Below are 13982 nucleotides of genomic sequence, written 5' to 3'. Positions count from 1 at the left end.
AATAGTTGAACCCGGTTTTTCGGAGCTCAATTAGAGTAGTTGGACTGAATGTCAAAGTATTACACCAATAATTTGAGCAAGAGAGGAATTTGAAATCTATATTTTATTGTAAATAATAAAATAATATATCGAATCTGAAATTTATGTTTTATTTATGGGGAAGTTGATGAAAAATCATCAATCGAAACATTTTTTTGGATTCACTTTCTATCCACAAAATTGTGGTACTATGTCATACAAAATGTGGTACACTTCATGTGAAAATGTGGTACTAAAAAAGTACCTAAGAACTGGATACAAAAAAAAAAACGACGATTGAAGATTGAAGGTCAATTTTCTGATTATTCAATGATAAGTTGTCGGAACTATAATGTATACAATATTCCAATATCTTGATTTGGCAGAGTAACCCTGTTGAGTATAATCATAGAAGACAACAAAAGATGTGAAGCATGACCAAAACACATCAAATCAGTGGGGGATTTGAAATTTCTTTTTCGTCCTCTTTTTGTATCTAAACGTGTGAGTGCCAGTGCTTCCTAGCAAAGCCAAACTAAAACCTAATAATGCTCAATAATTTCCAAACCATGCCAACAATTCCATTGATCTAAACTTGTCATTCAAGAGATATACAAAATCAAGTTTTCGACTACTCTCAACTACAATTCCATTTTTTATCCTTGTCTACTTTCAATCAAAATTATTCACAAGTTTTCAAATGCCAAAAAAAAAGGTTCATTGCAAGAGGAATAAAGGATAAAGTTGAAGGACCACGTATTCCTTTCTCTATACACATTGGAATGCATTGCCTCATTAATGCTCCATTGAACAGAGTCATCTATTTTGCCATCTCTGTTTTCTTTTTTATCTACTAAAATAAAATATAATATCCCTCTTTTTTTGTCTTGTATCGATCGCCATTCTGTCTATACATTGCGAAATCTGGTGATGAGGCCAATGGAGTCGTAAAGTTAATGACAAAAAACACCCCCAAAACACACACACACACACACACCGCACGCACTGCCCCAAGTACTAGACACATATTGACACTTCTTCCATCATATGGCAGCTAACACCACTCATATCAAGGTCCAAACCCAACCCATCAAACCCAAGCGCCGCCGCTACCGTGAGACTACCATCACCGCCACTCCTCCCACGGGTTGCGCCGGTTTAGACTCGACACCTTCATCTGCTACATCCACCCCTTATACAACCCAAAAACTTTATCAAAGCCGCCAGCTTGACACTCCCATTGGAGTTTCTCCAGGCAATCCTTGGTGTTACTCAGCCTCCAAACCGCCACATCCGCCACCTTCACCGCCGGTTGAAGCCACGCCTACTTCATCAATAGTGTCGTATCCCTTTCCACCTTCTTCTCCCATGGATCTCAAATTTCGGCACTCACCCTCCACCATGGACTCCTACACCATCACGAACACCGTCAATGGCAGTGCCAACCCCGCGGCAGATAATTTTCCGTCATCGTTCAGTAAATTCAACTCCGCACTTACCGCTGGCCTTCTCAATCCAATGTCACCCCCTCCGTTTGTGGATAAAACCCGTTCAAGCCCAACCCTTTTCGAAATGATGTCCAATGAACCCGATTGCCACCTCAAAGCCTCAACCTTTGTGCCTAACGGCGTCGTTCCGGCTGAGAATCCCCAAAGCTCGAAGCTTTCCGCAAACCCACTGCCCCAAGACAAGCAGGCGCTAATGCAGCAGCGTTTATTGGATCTTCTGGCTTCGAGAAGCCCCGGAAACCAGTTCAATGATGTGGGTACTGGCGATGTGAAGTTGACATTAAGTTCCAAGGATGGGGTTAGCGTCTCTATGAGTGTACATAGACAGATCCTTGTGGCTCATAGCAGATTTTTTGCTTTGAAATTGAATGAGAAGTGGGTTAAGCAGCAGCGCAGTATGGGGCCATACATTGTGGAGATAGCGGATTGTGATGATATTGAAGTTTATATTGAGAGTCTTAGGCTAATGTATTGTAAGGATTTGAGGAAGAAACTGATGAGGGAAGATGTTCCGCGAGTATTGGGTATTCTCAAGGTGAGGCTTACATGCTCACAGAAATCGCTAATGGGCATTTCTTCTATGTACTTGAATCTTTATATTTTTCAAATATATGTAAATCTAGTGATAGGTGGTGAAAAGTTGATCCAGAATCAAAAAATAAGTGAATGAATGGAGAAAATTGCAAGCTTGTGAATAGCATAGTAGAAAATTGAAGATGAGCAGAACTATATTGATGGAGAAGCTGGATATTAATATTTTGATGCTTATGGTAAGGGGCGATCCAGTTTGCTAACAGATCAAGTTTGCTAACAAATGAGAACTTAAAATGTGATGGATAGCTTGCCAGTCCTTAGAGCTAGATCAATTTCCAATTTGAGTTTTACTTATGCATAACTCGCGGTTTCAGAATTTAAAGTGTGAGATGTAAACCAAGTTGTTGAAGTTGCTATAATTGGCTGAAATTTTTCTCGAATCTGGTAGTTGGCATGGTGGTTTGTCTTTGCCAGTGTGTTCAAATCCCAAATCGACTCCATGAACAGTTGTAGAATGTTTAATAAGCTTGAGACCATATCCTCCCTAGTAGATTGCCCTAGGTTTTCAGCTGTGCTGTTGAACTTCTCGCATAACTTATTGATTGGTGATGTTAAAACACTATATTTGCGTTGTCGGTGTTTTATCATGAATAATCTTTACAAACCTTTAAATGCAATCATGTAAGTGAAGTAGGGTAGCTAATATTTGTCATTTTGTTAAGTAGATGATTTGAACTGCTGTACATCAATGCTCACTCCGGATTACATCTGTAGAAAAACTAGTCTTAACCCAGTAAAAGCTTGAAAGGAAAATTAAGTTTCAACTATGGACCTCTTGAGAATCTTGTCGTAGAATGTTATTTATGTAAAATATTTGTTCTTCTTTTTTTATCTATTCGTGTTAATTTGTTCCAATTTTCCGATGCATAATATTGTATTTCCAACTGCACATGGACCTATAAAAGAAGACTTAATTTTGATTGATAGTGGACCTGAAATTTAGAGAATCAATCTTGATTGGTAGCAATATTGTTTGTGTTTGATTTTGCCACCCTACTTTCTCATCATAAGAATGGAACTCAACACTAAGAAAATGCCTCAGAGTCTTAGGAATTTCATTGCTTTGGATCAAGTCTGTTAAAAATAGGATATACGTCAAAATCTAGATTCCTTAGAGTAGTCCTTTTTGTTCAGAAGATGACTTTGCCAACAAACTTTGACTTGATATGGTTAAACTTTGTTCACGTTTCACTCGCTCTTGTATTTCAATTTGATGACCGTTCATTCCACTGTTCATAGTAGATAAACTGTTTATTATTATTCAAAATTGTGAACAGATGGATGATTGTTGTTGGAACATTAAGCTAAACTTCACAGTTATGTTGTAAAAACATGATAAATGTCTTGTAATTAGGTCTCGGCAGCAATTGGATTTGATGCGGGCGTGTTGTCTTGCTTGGAGTACTTAGAAGCTGCTCCATGGGCAGAAGATGAAGAAGAGAAGGTAGCTTCCTTGTTATCAGAGCTTCGTCTCGAAGGGGTCGGAGCTATGGAAGTTTTGAAGAGGGTTTCTGTTGATGTTACCACAGGTGTAGAATACGAAAATGATAATGAAGACGTGCTTCTCAAACTCTTGCATGTAGTTCTTGAAGGAAAAGATGAGAAAGCCAGGAGAGAGATGAAAATTTTGGTTTCCAAAATGCTTCGCGAGAATTCATCCCACACGGATTTGAGAAAGGAGTCGTTATACTCGGCTTGTGACGGGTGCCTGAACTTTCTTCGGCAATATTTTCTGAAAGCTGCAGAAGAAGCGACACAAAATGTAGACCAGATAGCAAGACAGGCTGATAATTTGCATTGGCTTTTGGATATATTGATTGATAGACAGATTGCTGAGGAGTTTTTGAAGACATGGGCATCACAGTCTGAGTTAGCCGAGGCTCATTCAAAAGTGCCGGTCATTTACCGATACGAAGTTAGCAGAGTTACGGCCAGACTTTTTGTTGGGATCGGCAAGGGGCAGCTATTAGCCTCAAAAGACGTCAGATGCATGCTTTTGCAGACATGGTTGGTGCCATTTTACGATGATTTTGGATGGATGCGGAGGGCATCCAAGGGTCTTGATCGACATTTAATTGAAGATGGTCTTAGCAACACAATATTAACTCTGCCAATGCCCTGGCAGCAAGAGATTTTTCTGTCATGGTTCAATCGTTTCCTTAATGCTGGTGATGACTGTCCAAATATACAGAGAGGATTTGAAGTTTGGTGGAGAAGGGCTTTTTGGAGAAGAAATGGAGAGCCTGAAAGACCTCGACAAATGCGTATCACAACTGCTTCAATAGAGAACTCTTGAATTTGAGATGCAACGGTCAGATCTCTACAAAGGATTTGAGTTAATTCCTTTCTTTTGAAACCGAGCCGAAGAATCTGTTTTGGCCCATGGAGTTATCAAAGAAACTGGTTGATGTACTAAACGTTTAGTTTGGAAGAAGAAAGTGAGAAGTGCATGTTGATAAAAGTTTGAGTTCACCCTATTCATTACTAGGAACTTTTTTGCCATTCTTTCGCCACACAGTGAGCGCCTGCTATTGGAAGGTTAGTTTCTGAAAGAAAATTTACACATATTTGATAATGCTGAATGGTGTGGAACTAGCAAAGTGCAGGTGAATCCAATTACCGGTTAATTTGGTCCTCATGGTTAATGGTACTTTTTCTCCTTCTGCTACATGCTTTTGGCTGAAGTTGTGGTTTCCATTTGTATTACACGACTTACATTGTTTGCTAATGACTAATCATATGATGCTTCCCTGGTTGAAATTGAGTTCTGTATGTCTGTTGGTTTCAAGGTCCTCATTGCACGAATATCTCGGGAATCATTCTACAACCACTTTTGAAAAAACCATACGGTTCAAACTTCTGCCCTTTGGTCTCAGGGGCAGGGGACCCGACATGAAATTTGAAATGTCATGTATAATGTTTCTTGATATCTAAATTTTACTCTGCCGGTTATATCAAATCTCACCTCTTCGGCTTACCTCTCACCAATTCTCTGGGCCTGGCCCTCTCCCGTTTCAGTAATGAATGCTATACAGAATACTAGTCATAGATGTATACATCGTACGTGTAGAAGGCAGCTCAAGTGTAGTCTTGGATATATATATTTGTATTCTAGCACAAAAATCTTGGTTACGATCCGTATTCTTTACATCTGATTTCTGTTTGGTTATGTCTCATTCTGAACTTTTGCGTTATCAAGCTCTTTATCCCCGTATTTCTGAAAGTTCAGACTTCAAATTTGTCATCGAGCTGGTTTTATTTTCTTCATCTTTAAAGTGAGTAAAATAGGATGCTCCAGTTATCCTGCAATCGTAGTTCAGCATGTTTTTGCCTTCAAGATGAGCAAGCCGTGCATATGCATTTAGCTGCTTATTTTCAACGCGTATAATGTAATTCGTTTTCCATATTATAGGATTTGACACGAACATATTAATACTTACCATTCTTGGTCAGCAAGCATTTCATCCGTCAATCCAAATTCCTTGAACTCTTCCTTTGTGCGGTGCATTAACAAGCTGTAACTGCAAATAGGTACTTCTGATTTCTCAGAGACTTGGGGTCTTGAACGGATTATTCTATGCTATGCTTGGAGGATTTTGTCCATATGATACGGTCAAATGTTATCTACATTTATTGCTCCACCGTCCATTTGTACCACCCATCAAGAACACTCAGTGTTAGCTCATGAGAAACTATCCCCAAATTCATGTCCGGACTTTGCTCACCAGGTGGCTGAAATTTTCAAATTTCAATACCGTGTGGTAGAGTTTCTCTGAACCCAGCAAAATTTTGAACTAATGTCAAGCAGCAGAGTTTGATTCGAGTAACACACCTTACAACAATAAATTTTTACATATTATTCTGTCATAAACATCTGCAGCTGAGTCCCCATCTGGAAACCTGTAAAAGAACTCCCGTAAATATTTCTATCAACCATTTCCAGCTGTTCGGTTCTTGGTCCTGGAAATTTCCTTCAAAAACCAAAACTAAATCCAAGAATTAAGAGCAAAAATTATACCTCACATCGAGTAAAACTACCGTATAAGGCATGGTTATTTCGAAAAGTGGTGTGCTGTATATATAATACCAAATCTTGTTCTCCCAGCCGAGTTTCTTCCCTGACACCAGCAATTCTTGATTTATCAAATGCCTCTGCCAAATTACAGTCTCAATCGCCACACATAAAAACACACTTTCCAATCATCAGTCCCATCTTCTTCAATCATCTGAAGAATATTCACACCAGCTAGCACAGATTCAGTAATCTTCAGTTCTGTCAACCTAACCTTCGGGTTGGCTCTATGCTCGTAAATGTGCTCCCTGGCTCTGCCCGTGACAAACGAGGAGTATTTATTCGTGGCCTGGGGGGCTTTATTTTGGTTGGATTTGTAGCCAGCCAATATGAGCAGCCGCAGCTGCAGCCGGGAAAGGGAATGCATGGTTTGCTTCATGTAGGAAATTTTGTACAGGTTCAAAACCTGCGGGCCATGGCACCTTACTGTTCCTCGTATTGAAAACGACAAATGAGTCGAATCTATCATATCGATAATGTACGAACTGCAAAACCTCAAAAAGTAAATATTTGAATCAAGTATACTTTATTCACATCTCTCGTTTCACTCCTTTTTAGCATTTATTACATTCATTTTCCACTTGCCAATCAAAAAATCGTTCTATTTTTCCTAAAAAAAATATTACAAGAAAATCCATCATAGCAGTAGGTGAATCCATTCAAGTTAGTTAAACCAATGAAAGATGCAAAGATTTTAAATGGGATATCTTTGGAAACATTAATGGACATATCGAGTCGTGACACACTCGTTCTATGTATAACGTAATAATTAATGTGATATATTGTGCATATGTAATATATATATTTTTTTATTTTAAAGTATTTGCTTAGTTGTGTTTTTCTATGAAATGAATGAAACAAATACAGAAATATGTTTTTTTTCTTTCAATATTTATAAAATAGATGTGATATATAGTAGTTGATGGGAGTATTATCACTAATATTAAAGTTTTGTTCTATTTTCGCATGAACATGATCTATTTTGATAATTTATGATCATGAATTAATAATACCTGAGTGAAATAATTCATTAAATCGGTAGATAATGTAATAGATAAAAACATATAAAATAATTACGGGTGTTCATCGTTAGATTATTTCAGTTATGAAAATGTATAATCCGATATCCGAATTTTTTTTCTTTCTATTCAGTTCAATTTTTTAACAAAACTGTTTGGTTATTTCGATTCGGTTTATTTGGTTTTGATAAATATTTAAACTAATAATTAAAATATAATATATTGTTTTTTTTAGTTAATTTTTTAATAAGACTTTAAAATAAATAGCAATCAACAAAAAATTAATAAAAATAATTCTTAATTCATTAAATATCATCTAATAAAATATAATCTAAATAAAAATATAAAAAATATTAATTTAATTAAATTTTGGTTTTTCGGTGGGTTTGGTTTTGAAAAATAAAATCCGAGAGCCATATAAACTTCGGTTTTAACACTTATATCCGAATTAAAACATTCGATTTTTTGTGGATCAGTTCGATTTTCAGTTTTTTGGTCTCATTCAAAATTTAAACACCCTTGAAAATAATGAATGTAGAACCAACAAAATAAGCAAGACATAAGTGATACCCCATGGAAGACAGGCCCATCAAGGGCCCCATTATGGAAGACAGGCCCATCAAGGGCCCCATCATCCCTGGCTCATCCATAGCCCAAGTGGAAAATAAGCCCATCAAGGGCCCAGGTATTCTCCTATAAGTACCAGGTCTGAGTGTTCAGTTCAGGCATTCACTATATCGTTTTCAGCAGCGCCCTTAGCTGCTCCCCCCATATATCCTCAGTCACTGACTTGAGCGTCGGAGGGGCTACGCCAGGACACCCTCCTACCCCCTCTTAACGATCTTCTTTGTTATTTCAGGCTCAGGGTAACTTCAAAACTCGCGTCTGGATTAGTGACACTTGCTGAGAGCGGACCCTAAATTTCCCGTGAGTATCAATAAGTATAAAAAAGTTGTGTGTCTAAACACTCTTATATATCAGTGCGCGGAACACAATTTCCCCAATATCCAAACTTTTTTTGCTAGATCCTTGAAATGTTGTCCTGTGAACGAACTTTTCATCCCATGGTAACACATTGTTATATTCTTTTTCAACTAATACCCAAAAACTACCGTTCCTTTAGTCTTTCCATGTGCCGGATTAGCAGAAGCGTTGCACCATGCTTTTGCAAGACGTTCATCTTCGCCTTTCAATCAATATTTCCTTGTGATAGAGTCATTTCCACTCGTACCAACAACCTTCTAATTCCCTTTCTTTTTTGATTTTGAAGACATGGTTTCAAAAGTAGGAGGAACTTCGTTTGGATTTTTGGAGAATTGAGTTTGATTGAACATATGACTCAACATTTGCTCGTCGGTATATTGAGATAGAGAGACCATTCAGTTGAGAATTGATTTGAAAAAAGTTTGGTGAAGGAGATTTGTGATCATCATTGTTCCATAGATTAATTTTTGTATTTGGATTTAATGAAATCAAAGATGAAGTAAATCTTTTTTTTTTAAAAAAAATGAAAGCAAAAGTAGTGAATTTTTTAACTATATATATAAAAATATATAATGACTATCCATATCTTCTTCAATCTTAATTAAACAAAAAAAGAAAAAAAAATTGGTTTGATATATTTCCCTCTCTACGATTTTGGCGAACACTGGTTTTAGTCCTTCATCTTTTCTTTCTTTCTTCTTTTTTTTTTTTTTTTTCAATTTTGGTTCTTTATTTTACTGATTTTAGATTTTTCCATGAAAGTTCTTATACGGTATTATTAATGTCAACACTACATCAACATCATGTTAAAACAACGAGAAAAATGGCTAGAAATTGCTTAAATCCAAGCTAGCAAACTTAAATTAATTTGATAATATAAATGACCAAAATCACAAAAAAAAACAAACAAACATAAATCGCGAAAATCATAATATTTTCTAAAAGAATATGTATATTGCAATGTTTTAAATTGTAAGATTTTTCTCTTCTTATCCGTCCAACCATAATTTTGAATTGCGCTAGACTGGGACCATATTGTATTAGATGGAGCCTTTAGGGGTTCAAAACAAGACTTCTACCAAAGTCACCGTTATTTTACGGTCCCTTATTTGGTTCGAAATTAATTCTGTGCCTCCATTTAATTTTCAGCTTTCGTTCACTGGCATATAGAGTAGGGGTCCATTCTCTAAAAAAGAAAAATAATAAATAAATAATTCAAGGACCACTCTATTTTATTTTTATTTTTTTTGTTATTTGACAATTAATGCCGTCTACGATTGCTAAAAGCATTCTCAACACGTTTTTCGCGAGTCCGTCTCATAAATCTTTATTCGTCGGACGTATTAATTTTGTCTATATTTACAAGAAAAAAAAACAATACTTTTTTTGCATAAAAAAAATATTATATTTTCATGGGTTACTCAAATAGATCTCACAAAATTGGTTCATGAGACCGTCTCATATTAGTTTTTGTGAAACATTAATATATTATTAATTATTTTAATTGCAGGAAAATAAAGTGTTTTAGGAAGTAGTAGGGGCATTTAATGTGAAAATAACAGTATACCACGGAATTCTATATCCAGATAGATATTGATCCTTAACCATCCTAATTAAGTACACAAACTACAGTAAAATCTTGATAAATTACGATGCAATATTCACAAAAATAATTTACTATTATTTTTTTTAAGTATGAAACTATATATCATTTTCTCCTCAAAATCTCAATAGATCATATTAGTAGGTTAATTCATATTTAATTGATTAAATCAACAAAATATGATGGTCTCTTTATCCATTGAGAGTGTTGATAGTTTTTATTCTTCTAGTTTTTCATTAAATTTACTTTGTTCTTAATTTTTATGCTTTAATTATTTTTTTTAGAGGTTATGTATTTTGGTGATTGAGTTTTTTTATGTGATTTTATCCACCACTATTTAATTATCATTTATAAGAATAAAAAAGATACAAATATCAATATTATAATAGCCTCTTTGTCGATTGATGTAATGCCCGAAAATTTAATCCTAGCAATCAGTAATTGTTGATTTATAATCGATATGATTATGAAAGGATTAATCGGGACACGAAATAAGATTATATATGAAGGGTGCAAATTTTTGGACAGAACTAGTGGCGCCCGAGCGGTAAGAAATGACCGCCCGAGCGCCAAAGTTCAATAGAAACACGTCTTGGACAGAAGATGTGGCGCCCGGGCGGTAGTTTTTGACCGCCCGAGCGCCAAGGATGAAGGGTGAGGACAGAACCTCCCACGCCCGGGCGGTAAGTTTCAACCGCCCGAGCGCCGAGCAAGCGCCCGAGCGGTAAATTACCACCGCCCGCGCGCGACCGAAATTCATGAAAAAGTGACGCGTATCACTAACCGAGCAACTTAGGATATATATACGTATATCCTTCATTTTTTGAAGATTCAGAAGGAAGAAAACCGAGAAAAGGGTCAGGGGAAAGTTGTTGAAATCCTTACGCCTTTTATATGAAATCCGTCCGTCCAAATTGTAATCTGACTTCAGTACTGTAATCCTATCGACGTAGGCTACAACTTGACGTAAGTTTTGATACGTTTTAACATGCTTTGAAATTATGTCATTGTCAGAATTGGATATGATTCATATATGATGTTCTTGAAATGTTAGACATCGTAGAATCGAAGTCAGATTGAGAAACAGACTGATTATGGAATTATTATGAATTTTCTGGGGTATATTGATTTATACCGGACAGATTTGAATTGTGATTGGATTACGGATTGTATTGGATATGGGTTATGGATTGTAACTGTGATCTGAGGATATTGTATTGACGAGGATATTGAAATTATACCGTTATACCGTTGATTTTGAATTAAATCCAGATTGATCAGATTGTTATTGATTTGAAAGGTATATTGACATGAGATTATTGATATTGTCATTTCCAGACAGACTGTGAATTCAGGACTTTGACTGAGCCAGAAACCGACGAAAGAAAGGTATAAGTCAATGTGGTATTGGGAGATCGACTTGAGTCAGTTTAGACTTGAGTTTCCCTAAATCACATACTTTACTTTATTGCATTGATATTTGTATTGATTTGACTGATGTACTTGTTCTCTTGAATTATAGATAACAGGTATTAGACGAGTAATCTTGTGACAGAAGTGCCTGATAGTGGTGGGATCGCCACGGGCATATTGCACGATGTCACAGGATAGTATAGAAATCTTGTAGACTGAAGTACCTGATAGTGGCGGGATCGCCACGGGCACATTGCACGATGTCTCGAGATGGGATATTAGCGATAGAGCTACAGTCCATGACAGTTAGGTCAGGACACCGGATGTTTGGTTATATCGAGTAAATAGAATTGGAATTTCTTCTATTACGGAATTCGATATATGAGCACCATATTTGGTTATATCGAGTAATAGGATCAGAGTTCTTTCTATTACGGAATTCGATATAGGAACACCACATTTGGAAATCGGGATCCCTAGACTAGGATTGAGTCTAGTCTGAATGATAGAGTTATGAGCATTGTCGACAGTCTATGATTGTTTATGTTTCAGATTTTGATACATATATCTGTTACCTGATTACATGCTTTATATCGGTTTATATGATTGCATGTTTCGCTGATTTATAGTGGGATTTATTCTCACCGGAGTTATCCGGCTGTTGTCTTGTCTGTTTGTGTACATGACAAAAGGTGGGACAGGATCAGGGTCCAGGAGATGAGGAGAGATCGTGATTAGAGTGGAGGCTCCGGACTTTGATTAGGATGTATAATAGGGTTGTAACACTTGACATTAGTTGTTAAGCCTTAGTTTAGTTAAATGCATGCAGTACAGGACTTGTATTGTATTTTATACTGATATGTATATGAGTTTGATTTCACTACGTTACGCATTTAAAAAATAAAAATAAAAATTTAGACCCTGTTTTATAATTGATTAATTAGTCTCAATGATGATTAAAACTTGATTAGCGTCCCCATAATTGATGGTCACGATATCGACACATTTTCCATGCCATTGGCGCACACTTTGTCCTGTTTCATTTTTTTAAATTTATTAGTCATATGATTGGAGACAAAGATCATAATGACAACATTGACATTTAATCAACCAAATAAAGTATATATGGGAAGAATAACTTTTCAATGGAAAAATATATAGTAATTTTTTATTGGAGTGGATAATTATATATAATCACTTTGCAATTTCAATCATGAAAAACTGTTTCTTTTGGATTTAAGCTGTGACGTCCCAAATTTTAGTGTTATCCAAAATATACCAATATTGATATTTTCAAAGTGTTTATGTTCACACTCACATGCACTCTGACAAACTTCTCAGGGTCTCAGAATCGTTATAAGTAAAAATCACTTAATTTTTGAGTTTCAGGAAAAATACACTTGTTGATATGAGTAATAACTCTCAAATCTTTTATATATCTCATTTGCGTATGAGATCGATTCATTCATGCTCCTATCGTCCAATCATTGTTAGGGTTTCTATATTTCAGATATTAATCACCCATATTGTATAACATTCTTTGAATTGCGGATCACATACCGACCTATAAAATTTGCTCCGGGTGTCACATAAACTCGACAATCTAGTTCACTATGTGTGTAAATAACAGCTTGAAATGTTATTTATGTGACTGATTTCGTAGCATTAATTTTACTTTAAGAACTAAACCAAGTATTGCTTCAGTTTTACATTAATGAAATTTTGAGATTCAATTTTTTGATATGTTCTCGATTTCATTAAATTTGTTACTGAACTTTTTTTTATGATATTAGAAAAATGAAAAACATGTATTCTGGTCCCAATTAGGCAGAGGATGGAGGAAAAGGATAAAAAAAGAAGACTGTTGAAGGGCCTTAATTGGGTTTATTTCATCCTACCTATGCGGGCATTGCCCCATGAGGTGATCAAAGGCCCAGATTTAAACACACATACACCCATGAAGTGATCAAAGGCCCAGATTTAATCACCATATAAAATCAATGGTTGAGATTCTGTGAGGGCACTGCCCCCACAGGTAGCATCTACTCTACCCTTAATTGGATGTTTTAATTCGAATTAATTGGAAACACATGGACCACTTCATCTCATGGGCTCACAGGGACTACTATTCCACAATACAATATATACTGGCATCTAAATAATTAAATTAATATATGTAATTTAAATATCAGATTTTAATAAATTATCTTTAATACTGAAATCATAAATATTTTAGAAAATAAATGCATATCAACCAAGATAAGAAATTATAAGATTAATTTAGCTTATCAATAGTCTCGTAGAGTGGTGCTTTATAAATAAAAATATGAGAAAAAGGCCAAGCCAAGCCAAGCCAAGCCAAGCCCTCAAATTTAGTTTACAGTTGAAACATATATATGCTGTTTTACGATTATTTGTGAATTAACAAAAATAGGGATCATAATATTGCCTCATTTAGTATAAGTGATGATATTTACCGTTGCATTGAAACTTGATCACAAAGCATAGGTCAAAGCAACAACCCGTGTCTGAAAAGACTGCTACATACTACATACATCTGCTGTTTACTCAAGGTCTTGGGATTCGTAGGTGTGATCGAACAACATTGCATGCAATCATCGCCTACATATGCACCACTCTATTTATGGACTTTTTATAATCATGGAAACTGTATATATATGCATGAACAACGAAAGTTTATTGCTTTTGTCTGTCTGAACACGTATATAGAAACAAATCTTGAGAGTGTGTGTGTGTGTGTGTGGGTGAAT

The 13982-nt window shown here is 35.8% G+C and overlaps 1 protein-coding gene and 1 pseudogene across 1 annotated transcript; one reads left to right on the top strand and one right to left on the bottom strand.

Moving 5' to 3' along the window:
• Positions 1-879: 879 nt before the first annotated feature.
• Positions 880-4765, top strand: LOC140831203 (BTB/POZ domain-containing protein At1g63850). Its single transcript, XM_073195034.1, has 2 exons — positions 880-2061; positions 3475-4765. Exons 1-2 carry the CDS (start codon positions 1066-1068, stop codon positions 4414-4416), a joined length of 1938 nt encoding a protein of 645 aa, XP_073051135.1. The 5' UTR covers positions 880-1065; the 3' UTR covers positions 4417-4765.
• On the bottom strand, positions 4632-6571 carry LOC140830286 (phosphoglycerate mutase-like protein AT74; annotated as a pseudogene).
• Between the last annotated feature and the right edge of the window lie 7411 nt (positions 6572-13982).

The sequence above is a fragment of the Primulina eburnea genome, chromosome 4, assembly GCF_022965805.1.
Source record: "Primulina eburnea isolate SZY01 chromosome 4, ASM2296580v1, whole genome shotgun sequence".
NCBI lineage: Eukaryota > Viridiplantae > Streptophyta > Magnoliopsida > Lamiales > Gesneriaceae > Primulina > Primulina eburnea.
Note: the sequence above shows the minus strand (reverse complement) of the source record. Positions and strands in the feature narration are given on the sequence as shown.